General features: G+C 37.8%; 2 protein-coding genes across 2 annotated transcripts in view; both read left to right on the plus strand.

Moving 5' to 3' along the window:
- Positions 1–2753: 2753 nt before the first annotated feature.
- On the plus strand, positions 2754–6525 carry LOC143773779 (uncharacterized). Its single transcript, XM_077261134.1, has 11 exons — positions 2754–2871; positions 3079–3123; positions 3392–3435; positions 4157–4219; positions 4556–4612; positions 4881–4931; positions 5028–5093; positions 5360–5410; positions 5504–5536; positions 5730–5799; positions 6407–6525. Exons 1-10 carry the CDS (start codon positions 2823–2825, stop codon positions 5781–5783), a joined length of 513 nt encoding a protein of 170 aa, XP_077117249.1. The 5' UTR covers positions 2754–2822; the 3' UTR covers positions 5784–5799; positions 6407–6525.
- Positions 6526–18137: 11612 nt separating this feature from the next.
- The window catches only part of LOC143773780 (uncharacterized), a 31999-nt gene continuing 30724 nt past the window's right edge, over positions 18138–19412 (plus strand). The window contains exons 1-3 of the mRNA XM_077261135.1: positions 18138–18220; positions 18727–18776; positions 18920–18982. Coding sequence (XP_077117250.1) covers positions 18172–18220; positions 18727–18776; positions 18920–18982 — 162 coding nt within the window. The 5' untranslated portion in view covers positions 18138–18171. The remainder of the gene's footprint in view (positions 18221–18726; positions 18777–18919; positions 18983–19412) is intronic.

Here is a 19412-nt window from a genome sequence, read left to right on the forward strand (position 1 = left end):
CCTTTTATCCTTTTGAAAATGCAACATATGGGGCTAAATCAGTTTTATTTTGGGGAACAAGTAAAATTTTCATTTTTTCTTATATATTACTTTAATTCTGCTCCTAAAGAGTAAATAGACTTCTTGAATGTCGTTTTGAGCACTTTGAGTGGTGTCGTTTTTAAAATGGGGTAACTTCTGGGTATTTTGTTAGGCCCCTCAAAGTCACTTAAAATAGGATGTGGTCCCTAAAAAATTGGTTTTGTAAATTTTGCTGGAAAAATTAAGAAATTGCTGATCAACTTTTAACCCTTCTAGCTTCCTAAATACAATTATGTTTCAAAAATAATGCTCATCTGAATTAGACATGTGGTATATGATATTTATTAACTATTTTGTGTGATATAACAATCTGGTTTCAGAGCATAAAAGCTAAAAGCTTGAAAGTTGCAAAATGTTCAAATTCATTGTCACATTTTCAATATTTTAATAAATAAATATAAATCATATCAACCATAATTTACTATTAACATGAAGTACAGTGTATCTTGGGAAAACAATATTAGAATCAATGGGGTCACGTTGAAGAATTCCAGGGTTGTTACCTCATAAAATGACACTGGTCAGAATGCAAAAACTGGCCTGATCAGGAAGGTGAAAACAGACTGAGTGGTGAAGTGGCTAAAGCTGGAATTAGTTCTGAAATTCGTCTTTTCATATGATTTTTTAAAATGTGAAAAACCTTGACTTTTAACAGCACTGTGAAACTTTTTTGTATCCACTGTAATATCCTATTACTTGGTTCAGTGTTTACGTGTTGAAAGCTTTCTAAGTCTTCCCAGGACTAGAAATGATCAAATAAATTAGAGTAAAAGTTAATTGTAGGGTTGAGCGAAACGGGTCGGCCATTTTGAGAAGTCGCCGACTTTTGGCAAAGTTGGGTATCATGAAACCCGACCCGACCCCTGTGTGGGGTCGGCCATGAGGTCGGCGATCTTCTGAATCTGGTATCGGAATTCCGATACCGAGTTCCGATATGTTTGAGATATCGGGAATCGGTATCGGAATCCATATTTAAGTGTAAAACAAAGAATCAAAATAAAAAATATTGATATACTCACCCTCGGACGCGCCCTGGTACTAACCGGCAGCCTTCCTTCCTAAGAATGAGCGCGTGAATGACCTGCGGTGACGTCGCGGCTTGTGATTGGTCGCGTGAGCAGTCACATGGGCGGTCACGCGACCAATCACAAGCCGTGACGTCACCGCAGGTCATTCACGCGCTCATTCTTAGGAAGGAAGGCTGCCGGAAAGAAGCAGGGCGCGTTCGAGGGTGAGTATATACCTAATAGGAATATACTCACCCTCAGACGCGCCCTGCTTCTTTCCGGCAGACTTCCTTCCTAAGAATGAGCGCGTGAAGGACCTTAGATGACGTCGCGGCTTGTGATTGGTCGCGAGACCGCCCATGTGACCGCTCACGCGACCAATCACAAGCCGCGACGTCACCGCAGGTCATTCACGCGCTCATTCTTAGGAAGGAAGGCTGCCGGTTAGTACCAGGGCGCGTCCGAGGGTGAGTATATCAATATTTTTTATTTTGATTCTTTATTTTACACATTAATATGGATCCCAGGGCCTGAAGGAGAGTTTCCTCTCCTTCAGACCCTGGGAACCATAGTATCCCATTGCACTGCATTGGGTTTCGTGTTTCGGCCGACCCCGACCGCGACTTTTTTATAGGATTGGCCGATTTCACTCGACTCGACTTTTGAGAAAGTCGGGTTTCGTGAAACCCGACCCGATCCTATAAAAATAAAAGTCGCTCAACCCTATTTAATTGTACTCGAGTTTTACAAAAATCAACATTTGACAAAAATGTAGATTGTTTTGAAATTCACTTCCACATGTATTCAGCAAAATAAAAGGCCATCAAAATGTTTTAAAAAAAACAACTTATACTCGCCTATTTGGCCTCTCTGCTCCTCATTGCGAACTCTCCATATGTCACATTTTTTGATCGGCATCAGCAGCGCTTAAACCCCCGGTTATCAATTGCTAGGCCAAGGATTCAGCATTTGCTATGTTTGGATGGGTTTTGTGCATGTATTTTCAAAGGTAGTGGCCCCACTGAGTTGTAGGCTCATGTGCAGGACCCTTCTAGCAAACCTGGAATCCTCGGCCTAGCAGCCGGGGATTGCTAGGCCAGGGATTTCAGCTCTGCCAATGCTGATCTGAAAACTGGGTGGGTTGTGGTGAGTAATAGAGGTCTGGCGAGGGGAGGAGAGAGGTTAGCATAATGATTTTTCTTTTTTTTCCCATGTATTGCAGTTATTATGGGTCTGAAGAATACGCATTTATCAGTGGAGACAGAAAATTAATTTTATTGCTAATGCTCAAGTTAATAACCTCAATTGCTCCCACTTGGAAAAGGAGCAGTTTGGGTAAGAGGTACAAATAAGGAAATTGCTCAGATTTCAGTTATATTTGTCCTTCAGGAAGTGATCACTTTATTTCGAAAATACGTGTAAAGTGAAAATATATGACAGGTGATTTTAATCTGGAACCCTCTTTTATCATCATAATGTCAAATATGAATGAAATATAATACAATGGTTGTCTTTATTTTGTAATAAGTTATTTGAGAATCTTTGAAATTGCAAAAGTATGACAAACGGGAACATTTCACAACCTTCAGGTCATGTTTAATGTCAGTGAGGTGCTGACAAGTCCATCATTCTAAGGTATAAATAAAACAGCTTTAGGGATGGTTTAACAGACCTCCAGCTATACCCTTAGCATCTACATAACTGACTAAGCAGCAATTTTCATTGTCTCCCATCATGAAGGCTGCAATTGCTTTCCTCTTTGTGGCCCTCAACTGCTACTTCGGTAAGTATATATTCATCAGAGTTTTAGTGACGCTAATAAATTATTTTTGGAAAGCTACTTTAACTTAATCAAAACTTAATTAAAAAATTATTGATTTTCTTGTGTGAACATTTTTATATGTATAAATACAAAGTGGTTCAGAAATTGATTGCATTTAAAATGTATAATGTGTGGCAAAATATTGTTTTTCTTTAATACATTCTGCAGGATTTGGAAATGCAGGGGCCATTGCCACTGGGGGAGTTCAGCCAGGTGAGTAGTTACATCTTTATATAGATTTCCTTTTGTGGATTTTTATTCTTTCTTTTACTGTGTATAATTGGCATGGGTTTAAATAATAAATGTGAAGATAGTAGAAACGTTTTCTAACATTTCCATTGTCATCTGGCAATATTAGTTTATTTTGTAATTGACTAAATAGCAAACCATTGTAGTGTGTGATTTTTAGGGCTGCTACTATGCAATTTAACTTAATGGTTTAATTTTTTCTTATGGCTCTACTTTATATTGCTTTTTGTAGATATACCCATCATCCCAAAAGATTGCCTTAAAAAGTTAATTCAGGTAAGAATTGAATCTATTGTCATTATTATAAGCTTATCAGAGCTCATACAATACTGCAGGGCACTTAGCTCTCTCAACATAGAGTTACTGTGCAGTTTCTGGTTTAAAAATGACATTGGCCACAATGTGAATAATGAGATCAAGGTTAGAAAAGACATTAAAAGCAGGAGCACAAACTTTTATCAACCTTTTCGCTTCCTAGTTGATATATATTAGAAAAATTGGGATCCAACTGCTAGAATCATCACCACAATTTCTGATAAAAACATGACCATGATGAGGAATAGTTTTGGAAGCAACAAAAATAGACATGACTGATTTCTTAAATTTTTCCAAAATGTATTCTAATGCACAGATTACATATGAATGCATTAAATAAATAAAGTACATAGGTCTTTTGACCGACTTAAAGATTTAATGAGCCATAAAAGTTAAAAACAGAATCGGTTAACTCATGAACTTCAAGAATAAAAAATCTGGGACCAAAGTTTATAACATTTTCTAAAGTTACGGGAGACAAATATTAATATTGAATTTGAACTAATGGCTAACAAACATACTATTAATATTTTGGCGGAATCTTATAATTAAGTTTGTTCCGCATTGTGAGAATGAATAATAATTTTTTTCTCAGCTGTTTATATTATTTTCTAAAATAAGTATTCTAGATGAACATGCATGGGTTTACTATGACATTATTAACTACCTGTGTTGCCAATAGGTTAATGTTCCTGAGTTGCTTGCCAAACTCCAAGAATTGCTCTGTCTGTACATGAAAGGAAAGGTATGTATATATATATATATCTATATGTACATATATGTATAGAATTATACCATGTCGTTCTTTTACTGGGCATTTAAAACAACCCAGTAAACAGTAAAATAAGCTCAAGTTATAGTCTGATACTTGTAAAAATTTTCAAAACTTCAATCTGTGAACAATCTTCTCAACAGATTTGTCCTATAGTGAGATTAGTGGCACCGATGACTATGCCTATAGATTCCTTCATGTGGACAAAAATTTTATAAAGAAAAACAATGTACATAGCTGTAACAAGTTTTGAAGTGGAATAAAGGTGAAAAGCCATACTTAAAAGAAATATATTTCTCTACTTTGCAGAAAGAAAATAATGAGGAGCTCTATAAACAGTTTTTAGAACAATTGCATGAGGCTTTGGTAAATATAACTTTATTAAAAAAAAATTTTGTATAACTTGTTAATGCATTATACTTTCTAAAACAAAAAGAGACAACATGTTAAACTAGTCAGTAGGTGCTGACATATTAAAGTCTATGCCAATTAGTAAATGTATAAGGTGTCTTTCTTGGCTTGTCAAACATATAGTACAGAAAATCACTTACTCATAATAAAATAGAATTTCCTAATTTTTTATTAGCTTAGTGTATTTTTTATCTATTTTGTTTTCTATGTTTTGTCTATCTAGAAAAATGTAGGTTGTACAGTGGATGAAATCCTGAGCCTTGAAGAATTCCTGGTAATTATATTGTAAACTCCTAATTTACAGTTTTGTTGAATGTCTATCTAAATGAAAATATCCTGTTTTTCCCACTACAATTATTTGGATTTATAGGAAAAGGTGGGCGATCAGGTTGGAGAAGTAGCTAAAAAGCTTGGCTTGGAACTACTAAAATTAGTGGTAAGTGCTTCTTTTACAGGCTAAATCTAATTTAAGATGATTTTTGATTAAATAAAATTGTTATTCTAGATTAAAAAAAATCCCTATAGAAAATTATTAGAAGTGTCAGTCAAATTGTATATTAAAATTCAATAATTAGCCATAATATGAATTTTAAACTACAAAAAGGAATGAGAAAGTCACTTGATTTATAAATACACACATTTTCATAATACAAAATACATTTCTTAATATTTAAATCTAAATATTCTTCTACTGAATTTTAGGAGGAACTTGGAGTAAGCGATACAGTCCTGGGTGTTTTATGTCAATTGCTGGTAAGATAATGAAGTTTTACATTAAAAAAAACATAATTTTTCGATGATAAATTATGCAAAAATGAATGTTTGAATTTTTCACTTATTTTATAGGGAGATACGCTTAAAAGCCTGAGCGGTTCACTGGTAAGATATTTTTCTAGGTTTAACTTACAAATGTCTATATGTATAAATATTAATTGTTAGCATGTTATGATATTATAACATTATATGTCAATAAAATTATTTGATATGTTTGGATTTTAATCAATCACTGAACTTGTTTCTAATTTTTTTTGTTATGTTCACATCTGTCTTTGAACAATGCTTTTTACATTAGGGTGGCTTGGGTGGAGCAACTAACATTCTGAAAGGATTACCAATCCTAGGCTAAGGAAAAAAATCTTAACGTGAGTTAATTTTTTCATGTTTATAATATGTAAATATGTAATTGTATTTCTTATTGTACATTAATAGATATGACACCAACATGTTGTTATGTAATGTCAATTTATATTATGTCTGTTAAGTGGTAATAAGGTTTTATTCATATGATAGAGATCTGAACACCCAACACAACATATTTGGAGGTCCATAAAATCCTTAAGGCACAACACAACTATACAACATCATACAATGGGAATATTCTACCTATGCTTGTAAAGGAGAGTATCTTTATAACATACTGAGACTAATGTAGATATCTAATACACGCAATGTGAAAGCAAAAAGTATATTAGCGCTCCATCATTGAGAAGAGTATAATGACACTCCTCTGCAAGTAGACTTTGATGACTTCCATACTCAATTAGATATTTGCACTAATAAGTCAAAACCAGTAGCAGTAAAAATCTTTCTCCTACAGTTTTTTTGTGGAAGATTATGAATCAAAACTATAAAATAAATTAATAAACCCTTAGCAGTAGTAGGTATCATTATGCTCTAATTAGATAAACTCTATAATGTATTTAGTTATTGATTTATTTACTTATTAAATCTCATTTTTTATTTATTTAGGCTTGCCAAATTTGAAGCCATCAATTAAACTGGATCAACAATCAAGTTCTACCAAGTGATATTGCTCATACAGATGATTAATAAGTAATTTGGATTTTAATAAAAATACTTTTCATCATAGATGATAGTCTCTTTTGATTTTATCATCTCACAGTTTATAAACAAAGTCCTCTTTACTACACCTAGTCATACATTTAGATGAGCCGAGCATTCATGATAACATCAGTTTCCAACTATCAACCCTTGTAAACATGTTGGTGATTCTTGTTCATTAGATGAGATCCTTTACACATGCAATATGCATACAAGGTATTGCTATTTGCAGCACACAACCTGGTATAAAAAGTGTTACGCTGATATAACCCCTACCAATCTGATGTAATCTTCTAGAGAATCTATATGTAAATGTTCAATTTCCCTGCAACAGAGGAAACTAAACAAGTTCTTTTTAAAATCAGTGACCTGTAAAGATATGTACTGACTAGTGATGAGCGAGTGTGCTCGTTACTTGAGATTTCCGAGCATGCTCGGGTGTTCTCCGAGTATCTTGGGCATGCTCGTAGATTATGTTTGTGTCCCCGCAGCTGCATGATTTGTGGCTGTTAGACAACCTGTGCACATGCAGGGATTGCCTGTTTGTTAGGGAATCCCCATATGTATTCAGGCTGTCTAGCAGCCGCAAATCATGCAATCATTCAGTCGGGGACTCAAACATAATATACGAGCACGCCCAAGATACTCGAAGAACACCCGAGCATGCTCGGAAAACTTGAGTAACAAGCACACTCACTCATCACTAGTACTGACATCATTAGATTTCCACAGTGGAAGGCAAACTTAATTTAGCTATTAGCAACTTTTGCTAATGAGAGTGTTGAACAGCAGACCTGCTATCTACTATCGAAGATTGTAGTAGAAAACACCTCCGGCACTCAAAAAAGGAGATATTCTCAAGAATTATCCTCTTTTTTTGAGTTCCGGAGGTGTTTTCTACTACTATATATTGTTTTTCCTTCTGGGCACCTACACATTGAATTGAGTGCAAAAGCTTCTTACTACCTCTATTAAATACTATAGAAGATTGGTTACCACTTCTCTGCTGCACTCTCTAAAGGCAGCAAAATGTAGTGACATACATGTCAATTTTAGTACTTGGTATTGTGTGCTGGTTCTTTAGTATAGGAGAAATGGATATGTAATCGCAGCACTTGCTTCATAGTCTTGAGCTTTGGGGCAAGTCCTGCATTCCATCTTCCAAGGAGTTAGTCGACAGTTTATGAATTCTTTGAACTTCACTTTCATTCACATCTTTTGAGAAAGCTCCTACCTCATCAACACTGCAAGTAAAAAAACAAAGAGTACAGAGTGACCGAGCTTGGATACAGCCATATCTCCACTGAAGTATATTGGGAATGTTCCAAGCAGGAATGTATGGTGAGGATTTTAAAGAAGGCATTTTCTAATTAAAGGTAAGTGCGCAAGTAGGAGCCACAGTGTTGTCAATATCTTTGTCAGCCTGCAGTTTTAACACTCAGCATTACAGATGATCAAATCAAACCTCTACAAATTGACTTAGAGTCAAATTTCAAAAACGTCACCAGTCCCATCGAATTCAAACAGTTTTCAATTCAATTCAGGTGGATCACTAAACATTTGGAGATAATTAACACTTTGTTAAAGATTGCATCAGTCAGAGAGCAAGCTCACATCAGGTGCAGCAGTGCAGACTTCCCCATAATGTTTTGCAGCTATTACATTACATGGTCGAGTATAACCAATCAGCAGAGATTATCACAGTCATTATAAATGAACAGTCAAGAAAAGCAGTGGTAATTTTAGTGTTTCATAGTTTGTGGATAGGTCATTAGAGCGAACAGCTTATTAATAAAGAAAATCATAAAACAGTGTCAGAGGAAAGCAGGTTTTGTCTGCACTGCTGATTTTCCAATATGGTGCACCACCACATTATGGGTGTCAGGTCCTAGCATTCCTACATGAACAGTTTCCCGGAAAGTGGATTGATCGTCGTGGGCCAGTTGAATCGCCACCAAGGTCTCCCAATCTGACCCACTTAGGCTTTTATCTTTGGGGTCATCTGATGCCAATTGTCTATGCTGTGAAGATATGAGTTGTGCAGCATCTGAAACAACAGATACTGGAAGCCTGTGCTAGCATTTCTTCTGCGGTGTTGCTATCAGTGTGTCAAGAGTGGAAGAAGAGGGTTGCATTGACAATCCAACACAATGGGCAGCACTTTGAACATATTTTATAAGTGGTCATAAACTTGTATATAACTCATGAAAGAATAAAGTTATGTTAAAACCAAGCACATCATTGTTTTTCTTGTGAAATTCTCAATAAGTTTGATGTGTCACATGACCCTCTTCCCATTGAAAAAATAAAGTTGGATCCAAAATGGCCAACTTCAAAATGGCCGCCATGGTCACCACCCATCTTGAAAAGTTTCCCCCCTCCCATATACAAATGTACCACAAACAGGAAGTTGATATCACCAACCATTCCCATTTTATTTAGGTGTATCCATGTAAATGGCCCAACCTGTACTTTACATACTAAAACAAGGAGGGCAATTTAAGTACCCTCAGTCCTAATTTTTTATCAGATGGATAAAAAACATACTGAAACCCAGGTTGGTCTGTCTGAGACAGCGAACTTTCCGGTTTGTGAGACTAAAAAGCAATAAACAATTTTTTGTATTTGTTTCCGTAAACAGAATTTTTTATCTTTATTTTAAAAAAACGAAAACAAAAGTAATTCCCAACATTCCAGAAATGTGAATGTAACTGTCTATCTTAACAAGTACTGTATATGTGTTTTTAACCCCTTCACAACATGTCGTGTCTCCCTTTGATGCGGGCTCCGGCGGTGAGCCCACATCTTTTCCTGTACACGTCAATTGTTTTGAACGGCTGACATGTGCCCAGAACAGCCGTGAGTGGAACCATGATCCACCCGTCTCTATAAACCCCTTCATGAAAAGGGGTATTTTCATTTTTTATTTTTGTTTTTCGCTCCCCTCCTTCCCAGAACTTGCCATAACTTTTTTATTTTTCCGTCATTATGGCCATGTGAGGGCTTTTTTTTTGCAGGACAAACTGTACTTTTAAATTACATAATTGGTTTTAGCATGTCATGTACTAGAAAACAGGAAAAAAATTCCAAGTGCGGTGAAATTGCAAAAGAAGTGCAATCCCACACTGTTTTTTGTTTGGCTTTTTTGCTAGGCTCACTAAATGCTAAAACTGACCTGTCATTATGATTCTCCAGGTCATTATGAGTTCAAAGACACTAAACATGTCTAGGTTATTTTTTATCTAAGTGGTGAAAACAAATTCCAAACTTTGCTAAAAAAAAAAATGGTGCCATTTACTGATACACGTAACGTCTCCATTTTTCGTGATCTGGGGTCGGGTGAGGGCTTATTTTTTGCTCTCTCTGAGCTGTCATTTTTAATTATACCATTTTGGTGCAGATATGTTCTTTTGATTTCCCGTTATTGCATTTTAATGAAATGTCGCGGCGACCAAAAAAAAGTAATTCTGGTATTTCCAATTTTTTTTCTCGCTACGCCGTTTAACGATCAAGTTGATCCTTTTTTCATTGATAGATCAGGCAATTTTGAGCACGGCGGTACAAAATATGTGTATATTTGATTTTTTTATTGTTTATTTGAATGGGGTGAAAGGAGGGTTATTTAACCCCTTCATGACCTTGGGATTTTCCATTTTTCCGTGTTCGTTTTTCGCTTCCCTCCTTCCAAGAGACATAACTTTTTTATTTTTCCATCAATATGGCCATGTGAGGGCTTATTTTTTGCAAAACAAGTTGTACTTTTGAACGACATCATTGGTTTTAGCATGTCGTGTACTAGAAAACAGGAAAAAAAATCCAAGTGTGGTGAAATTGCAAAAAAAGTGCAATCCCACACTTGTTTTTTGTTTGGCTTTTTTACTAGGTTCACTAAATGCTAAAACTGACCTGCCATTATGATTCTACAGGTCATTACAAGTTCAAAGACACCAAACATGTCTAGGTTCTCTTTTATCTATGTGGTGAAAAAAATTCAAAACTTTGCTAAAAAAATATATATATATTGCGCCATTTTCCGATACCCGTAGTGTCTCCATTTTTCATGATCTGAGGTCGATCAAGGGCTTATTTTTTGCGCGCCGAGCTGGTATTTTTAATGGTACCATTTTGGTGCAGATATGTCGCGTCGACCAAAAAAACGTAATTCTGGGGTTTCAATTTTTTTTCTCGCTACGCCGTTTAGTGATCAGGTTAATCCTTTTTTTTTATAGATTGGGCGATTCTGAACGCGGCGATACCAAATATGTGTAGGTTTGATTTTTTTTTTAATTGATTTATTTTGAATGGGGCGAAAGGGAGGTGATTTAAACTTTTATATTTTTTTATTTTTTTCACTTTTTTTTACTTTTTTTTAACTTTTGCCATGCTTCAATAGCCTCCATGGAAGGCTAGAAGCTGGCACAACGCGATCAGCTCTGCTACATAGCAGCGATTATCAGATCGCTGCTATGTAGCTGAATTACAGGTGTGCTATGAGCGCTGACCACAGGGTGGCGCTCACAGCTAGCCGGGATCAGGAGCGATAAAGGTCTCAAGGACCTCTATGGTTACCATTCTGATGCATCGCTGAACCCCGATCATGTGATGGGGGTTCAGCATTTGACAGCGGTATTTAACTAGTTAATAGCGGTCAGGTGATTGGCGATTCCACCCGCCGCTATTGCAGGCATGTCAGCTGTTCAAAAAAACTGACATGTCCTGGCTTTGATGCAGGATCACTGCCGGAGCCTGCATCAAAGCAGGGGATCTGACCTCGGACGTACTATCCCGTCTGAGGTCAGAAAGGGGTTAACCCATTCAATGCCACTGTCTAACTCTGAAAAGGTGCATTAACACACGCTTCCGGCCATAGGGAGGGAAATCCTCCATCAGTGACCCCATTACATGATTGCAGGTCACTGACGGGTTGGCATGACAACCAGAGGTCTCCTGGAGACCTCTATCATTGTCATTGCCGGCTTGCAATGAGCACCGCCAGGTGGTCAGCACTCATAGCACGTGAGGTATTCTGCTACAAAAAGGTGATCTGATCATCGCCTGTATGTAGCAGAGGCGGTCGGGTTATGGCAGCTTCTAGTCTCCCATGGAGACTATTGAAGAATGCCAAAAGTTAAAAAACAATGTCTTTAAAAATATAAAAAAATAAAAGTTTAAATCACCCCCCTTTCACCCCATTCAAAATAAAACAATTAAAAAAGTAAAAAAATCAAACATCTTCCCATTCAAAATAAAATATTTGGTATCGCTGCATTCAGAATTGCCCGATCTATCAATAAAAAAAAGGATTAACCCAATCGCTAAACAGCATAGCGAGAAAAAAGTCAAAATGCCATAATTAAGTTTTTTGATTGCCGCAACATTGAATTAAAATGCAATAATGAGCGATCAAAAGATCGTATCTGCACCAAAACTGTATAATTAAAAACGTCAGCTCGGTGAGCAAAAAAAAAGCCCTCACCCAACCCGAGATCATGAAAAATGGAGACACTACGAGTTCCGGAAAATGACACAATTCTTTTTTTAACAAACTTTGGATTTTTTTTCACTACTTAAATAAAAAAGAAGCTCGCTCGTTTGGTGTTTGTGAGCTCAAAATGACCTGGAGAATCATAATGGCTGGTCAGTTTTAGTATTGGGGAAAAATGGTTAAAAAAAAATCCCAAAAACCATTGTGGAATTGCACTTTTTTAGCAATTTAACCACACTTTCCCCCCCCATTTTTGAGTACTAATTATAGTAAAGTAAATGGTGTCGTTCAAAAGTACAACTTGTCCCACATAAAACAAGCCCTCAGATGGCCATATTGACAGAAAAATAAAAAAGTTATGGCACTGGGAAGAAGTACAGCAAAAAGCAGAAGCACAAAAAAGAAAAAGGGCTTAGTCTCAAAGGGGTTAACATTTTTTACATTTTTTCTGCACTTGTTTTTGCCTCAAGACAAGGAAATGATGCTCAGTAATGTGTGTGGCCTCCACGTGCCTGTATGATCTCCCTACAATGCCTGGGTATGCTCTTGATGAGGGGGCGGATGGTCTCCTGAGGGATATCCTATCAGACCTGGACTAAAGCATCAGCCAACTCCTGGACAGTCTGTGCTGCAATGTAAGATTGGTGGATGGTGCGAGACATGATGTCCCAGATGTGTTCAATCGGATTCAGGTCTGGGGAATGGGTGGGCCAGTCCATAGCTTCAATGCCTTCATCTTGCAGTAACTGCTGACACACATCAGCCAAATGAGGCCTGGCATTGTCCTGCATTAGGAGGAACACCAACATATAGTCTCACAAGGAGTCTGAGGATCTCATCTCGGTACCTAATGGCAGTCAGGCTACCTCTAGCGAGCATATGGAGGGCTGTGTGGCCCTCCAAAGAAATGCCACCCCACACTATTACTGACCCACTGCCAAACCGGTCATGATGAAGGATGTTGCAGGCAAATCACTCTCCACGACATCTCCAGATTCTGTCATGTCTGTCAGTGTGCTCAGTGTGAAGCTGTTTTCATCTGTGAAGAGCACTGGGAGCCAGTGGCAAATTTGCCAATCTTGGTGTTTTGTGGCAAATGCCAAGTGTCCTGCGCGGTGTTGGGCTGTGAGCACAACCCCCATCTGTGGACGTCGGGCACTCAGACCATCCTCACGGAGTCGGTTTCTAACAGTTTGTGCAGACACATGCACATTTGTGGCCTGCTGGAAGTCATTTTGCAGGGCTCTGGCAGTGCTCCTCCTTTTCCTCTTGGCACAAAGGCTGAGGTAGCGGTCCTGCTGCTGGGTTGTTGCCCTCCTACAGCCCCCTCCACATCTCCTGGTGTATTGGCCTGTCTCCTGGCAGCACCTCCAGCCTCTGGACACTATGCTGAGAGACATAGCAAACCTTCTTGCCACAGCTCATATTGATATGCCATCCTGGATGAGCTGCACTACCTGAGCCACTTGTGTAGATTGTAGAGTCCGTCTAATGCTAGCACGAGTGTGAAAGTGCAACCAACATTCAAAAGTGACCAAAACATCAGCCAGAAAGCATTGGTACTGAGGTTTGGTCTGTGGTCCCCACCTGCAGAACCACTCCTTTATTGAGTGTCTTGATAATTGCCAATAATTCCCATCTGTTGTCTATTCCATTTGCACAACAGCATGTGAAATTGATTGTCAAACAGTGTTGCTTCCTAAGTGGACAGTTTGATTTCACAGAAGTTTGAGTTACTTGGAGTTATATTCTGTTGTTTAAAGGGACTCTGTCACCTGAATTTGGAGGGAACAATTTTCAGCCATAGGGGCGGGGTTTTCGGGTGTTTGATTCACCCTTTCCTTACCCGCTGGCTGCATGCTGGCTGCAATATTGGATTGAAGTTCATTCTCTGTCCTCCGTAGTACATGCCTGCACATGCCTGCACATGACTCAATGCAAAACACGAGGTAAACAAAGAACAATTCATGTATTCACCCAGGGAATAATAAGATTTTATAAAATGCGCTATTGATCGCACTCAATAAGTACAAAGGAATAAAGTCTAATGCCTAAACTGTAGATTAGATATTAGGTTCATGAGGATCTCACTCAATAAAGTGAACTAGTGCAGTATCGTAAACTGAGGTTCACAGCACACCAATGAATTAGCTGCAACTGCTTATTTACGCCAAAATAGTGAAGTGAAAGGCAGCAGAGTAATAAAGTGCAAAGTGCATGTGCCATAGAATAAGGATCAATAACACGTACCCATAGTCATATGCAAGTGCACGGTGCAATTCCCAGGGGATAGCCCTGTTGTACCATATGGAAAAAGTGATGCAAAGAGGGAATGCTATAAAAAGTAGGAGTGTTAACTTATTTTTATCAATTACCAAAATGCAAAGTAAATGCACAATTCAGAAATATAAATAAAAATGAGTATTTGATGTGCCAACACTTTGCCTTCAAGAGTTTTTAGATTAAATTCAAAGGGCGGTTGTTCCAAACATCTTGCAAAATTAAGCACAGATCTCCTATAGGTATAGGCTTGTGCAAATCCTTCTGTCTTTTCATATAATCCCACACAAACTTGATGATATTGAGATCAGGGTTATGTGGGCATATTATCATCACTTTCAGCATTCTTGATATTCTTTATACTGAACATAGTTTTATTAGCTGTAGTGTTTGGGGCCAATGTACAGCTGCAAAATAAATTTGGAGCCAATGAGACACATGATGGATAAGTTTCTATCTGTATTTCTTTTCATTGAGGACTACATTACTAGTGATAAAATCTCAACATCTATTTGATGAAATGCAGCCACAAACTTGCAATGAACCTCCACCCTGCTTAATTCTTAAAGGGACTCTGTCACCTGAATTTGACAGGCCCTCTGTCCGGTCCGATGGGCGGTGTTTCTTCATCTTTTACCACCCCTTCCTTTCCCCACGCCCCACTTTTCAGTTTTTGATTTTCCACAAAAATTTAAAATAATCAATACATTTTGTTCAACTTCACAATTGTGTTCCACTTTTTGTTGATTCTTCACCAAAAATTTACATTTGGTATCTTTATGTTTGAAGCATGATATGCGGGAAAAGGTTGAAAAGTTCCAGGTAGCCGAATACTTTCGCAAGGCACTGTATATAGATGTATATATATTACATAGATAGAGAGAAGAAAAGCCGGCAATTCAGCATCCTAGTAATGTAAAATCACAGCAGGAGCCGACAAGATAGCAGAGATGGATTATAAACAGTAAATACACAAAGAATAGGTAGATATATAGATGTCAGTGACAAATACAATTAGTACAGTGCAGCTTACTGTACATGAATTTAATTAATAAAAGACTGTTGTTATGAAAAAAATGGTGTGGGCTCCCCTGCAGTTTTCGTAACCAGCAGAGGGAAAGCCGACAGCTGGAGCAGATGTTTATATCCTGGGAAGGGGTAATACCCATGGAGCTTCCCAGGCTAAAGTGGGGGACCCCCAAAAAAATGACGTAGCGTCCCCTTATAATTAATAACCAGCAAGGGCTATGCAGACAGCTGTGGGCTGAAATTAATAGCCTAGGAAGGGGCCATGGATACTGCCCCTCAGGCTAAAAACAAAAGCTCTCAGCCACCACCAGAAAAGATGCATCTCTAAGGTGTACCAATTCTAGTCTTAGCCACACTCTTCCCACTTGCCCTGTAGGGGTGACAAGTGGGGTAATAATTGGGGGTTTGATGTCACCTTTGTATTGTCAGGTGCAATCAAGCTCCAAGGTTAGTAATGGAGAGGCTTCATTAAGACATCCCCATTACTAACCCCATAGACACATTGTATGAAAACACAGACACCGAGAAAAAAGTCTTTTAAATGAAAGAGTGACACACAATCCTTCAATAATCTTAATTAAACCATAATTGTGAACTCGCCCATTCCTCTGATGCCCTCGCAATCTGCAAAAAAGTAAAAAAAACAATATATCTTACCTTTCCGCAGAGATGATGAAAATCCATTAGTCTCACGATGGGTCTAGTTCTGCTACATCTAGATGGCAGGCAGCATGGTTGCATGATGCGACCATAGAGCCTGCCATCCAGCAGAGACCCTGAGCAGCATCTGCTACTGCTGCCCAGTATCTTGAGGTGAACTTGTAGGACCTGTCTGATGTCACTGCGAGTGTGAGAAGGTTTTCATGTTTCTGGCGCCTTCAGAAAGGTCCTGGGAGTTCACAGCCAGTTAACTCACTTCACCTGACTTTAGCGCGAGCGCTATTAGAAATTTTCCCATCAAAAAGGTACCAGAGATGTCAATGTCCATGTGTGTAATACTTGAGGTACACGTGAGGCAACAGTGTGATGCCCTTATGCTGCATCAGTACCACACAGACAGGTGAAGAAGCGCTAAAGTAAGCACTGTTCCACGGTGCTTGTTGCTGAAGACAACTCTCATCATTGTCCCCTGCTCTGCTGGTGATTAGAACGAGCAGGGGAGAATTATGAGAGTTTTATTCAAGTGAGAACAATGACAACAGGCGGCGGCTTTTGGGACTATTCCTCCTATCAGCCTTCACCTGCTGCCGCTAATAACATCAAGAGCAGGAGCAGCTGATGCAAATATTCATCAGTCCACGCCTGCACTATAAATAAATAAATGAAAAAAACTTGACCTCGTCTGCCATGACCTCAGCACCATGGGAAAAATCCAGTGATGTAGTCAATGCAGTTCAAGCTCAATGACTTTATCGCAGATCATAGTGAGAAATTCTTACCGTGATCTGCTGTGAAGTCACTAATCTTGAACTGCGGTGAACTCAGGGACTTTTTCCCATGGCACTAGCTGGGATCTCACCGAGGTCACCAGAGTTCAGCATGGCTGGGAATGTAGCCTCAGTAACCGGAGGTAACCTCGATGATGTCACTGCTAGTCACTGGCACTGCGTTCGCAGCAGCTCAGTCACCAGTGGTTCTCAGCCTTGAAGGTCGCATCTTGGCACCGTCCAGGTTGAAAACTATTAATCCCCCAGACATGGACTACGGCATGGGACAGAACAACCGACAGGTGAGGGATATTGTTGTTTTTTAATTTTATTACAGGAGAATGAGGGCTTCGGTGGAATTAGATTTTAGGTGAGTAGAACTGTGTTTGTTATTTTTAAATAAAATGGAAAACTGTGTTTAGTCTTATTTCTAATAAAGAACTTTATTCTGGTGGTGTATTTATTTACCACATAACTATAGGATTAGTAATGGATAGGTGTATTATAGGCACCTCTACATTAGTAATCCATCGGCTTTATGTCACCGGACAATACAAAGGTGACATCAACCCCAAAAATATGAACCCCTCTTGCCACTGCTGAAGGGCAAATGGGAAGAGTAGGGCAAAGCACTAAAATTGGCGCATCTAATAGATGTGCCTTTTCTGGGTGGCTGAGGGCTGCTATTTTTAGGCTAGGGGAGCAATATCCATGGCCAATTACCAGCCTGAGAATACCAGCCTTGCTGAAGCTGCCAGCTGAGGGTTGCAACCCCAGCTGTGAGTTTTGCCTGGCTGGTTATCAAAAATAAAGGGGAACCCACACAGTTTTTTTAAATTATTTATTTACAGCACAGGAGTGGCTGATGAATACTCCCATCCGCTGCTCCTGCTCTCACTGTTATTAGCGGCAGCAAGTGTCAGCTGATGGGAGCTGTAGTCCCATCAGCTGATACCAGTGACCAGAAGGAAAACTTTATACATACTGTTACAGATACAATAAAAAGGATTTTTCAGTTTATTTAAAAATAATTATTTTCTTTTAGTGACTACCAGCAATACATGCTGTGCTCCCTGTAACATGGAAAAATTGACCAAACCACATAAACTTGACCTTAACATGTATTTTCAGCATAATAAAATATGTACTGTATATGTCCTCTGGGATAAGTGTGGCAATGTTTAAATGTAAAAAAGGTGAAAGTAAAGAACATCAAATACTATGATACAAATATTGAATTGGGCGCCTTTCTTTTTTTCCACATATCAAAAAATTTAAAAGAATATTGACACATGCAATATAAATAAACCTAAGTAAATGTTATAAGCTATTAAACCTTTGCTTAGAGAGTGGACTGTCCAATCAAACCTCTAAGCTGTAATATAAATAGATCCATTAATTAATCCACTGTAACCATTTATTTCAAGACTGCAGACAAAAGTCCTAAAACAATGAAATTTGCTGTAATATTTCTTTTGGCAACTTTTGCCTCCAGTTTGGGTAAGGACATTTTTTTTACTTTATTGTGTTTCAGCAATTCCCTTTATTATACAAACATTAAGAGTATGTTAGCATGTGGTAGAACTTGCACAAAATATTCTGCAACTCACTCATTTACAATACATGAAAAATATATATCTTTGTACCAAGTTAGACAGTAGATAGAAACATTAAGATTTGAGAGTCCTCAGTCGTTGATACCTTTTAATGGCTAACTAGAAAAGATGGTAAAGATGATAAAATTGCAATTTGTTACCAACTTTTCAATTAGCCATTAAAAGGTATCAATCACTGAGGACTCTCAAGTTTTAATATTTTTCATTTACAATATTACATGTAAATTGGGGTTGGAAACAACCATGTGCATAAAATAGCAGCAACCTTATATTTAAATGCATAGATTTTTATTTTTTAGACATTTCTGCAACTAATGTAAGAAAATGATTTAAATGAAAATGTGTATTGTATTTTGTTAAATGTGTAATGTGTCATTTTGGTTTATTCAGATCTATCAACTGGTACAGTTCAAAATTCCTGCCTCCAACAACTGCTTAAAGTATGTAGCCTCTGTTACCTACCATAAATAAAATAAAAAATACAAATTAACTTAAATGTGGACAATTGCATTGAGTTCCTTATTATGTCTCATCATGTTTAGGAAATAGGATCTGAACCATATATTATGCTTATATTTTGCAGAATGATGCTCCTAAATTTATACAGGAACTGGGAAATCTCCTTTGCAAATATCAACTTGCTCAGGTAATGTGAATTGTGTATCTGGAAAAGTTCTTAAAATCACTTCTATATTTTTCAACTTTAACCAACAGAGGTTTTAAAAAAACAGTGGTTCAAGCACTAAGGCATTTTCCTTCTCTAAAAAAAGCCAAACTAATGAAATGACACTTATAACATAAGACAGACTTGCACCACCACAGCAGCGCACAGTCCCTGGATATACTTTTTCATGAAAATCAGCACTGTTGGTCAAGAAATATTTAGGTGTAATGTATGCATTTATACATCTGCCTAATGCAGTCATACAGTTGACAAATAATGCTACTAGTAATACACACAGAGCATATATTTCAACTACACTGTTACTCAACAAAACCCAGTATGACAATACAAATATTACTAATAGAAATATTATATAAGATTAAGAACAGATACAAGACCATAACTGCATATC

The sequence above is a fragment of the Ranitomeya variabilis genome, chromosome 5, assembly GCF_051348905.1.
Source record: "Ranitomeya variabilis isolate aRanVar5 chromosome 5, aRanVar5.hap1, whole genome shotgun sequence".
NCBI lineage: Eukaryota > Metazoa > Chordata > Amphibia > Anura > Dendrobatidae > Ranitomeya > Ranitomeya variabilis.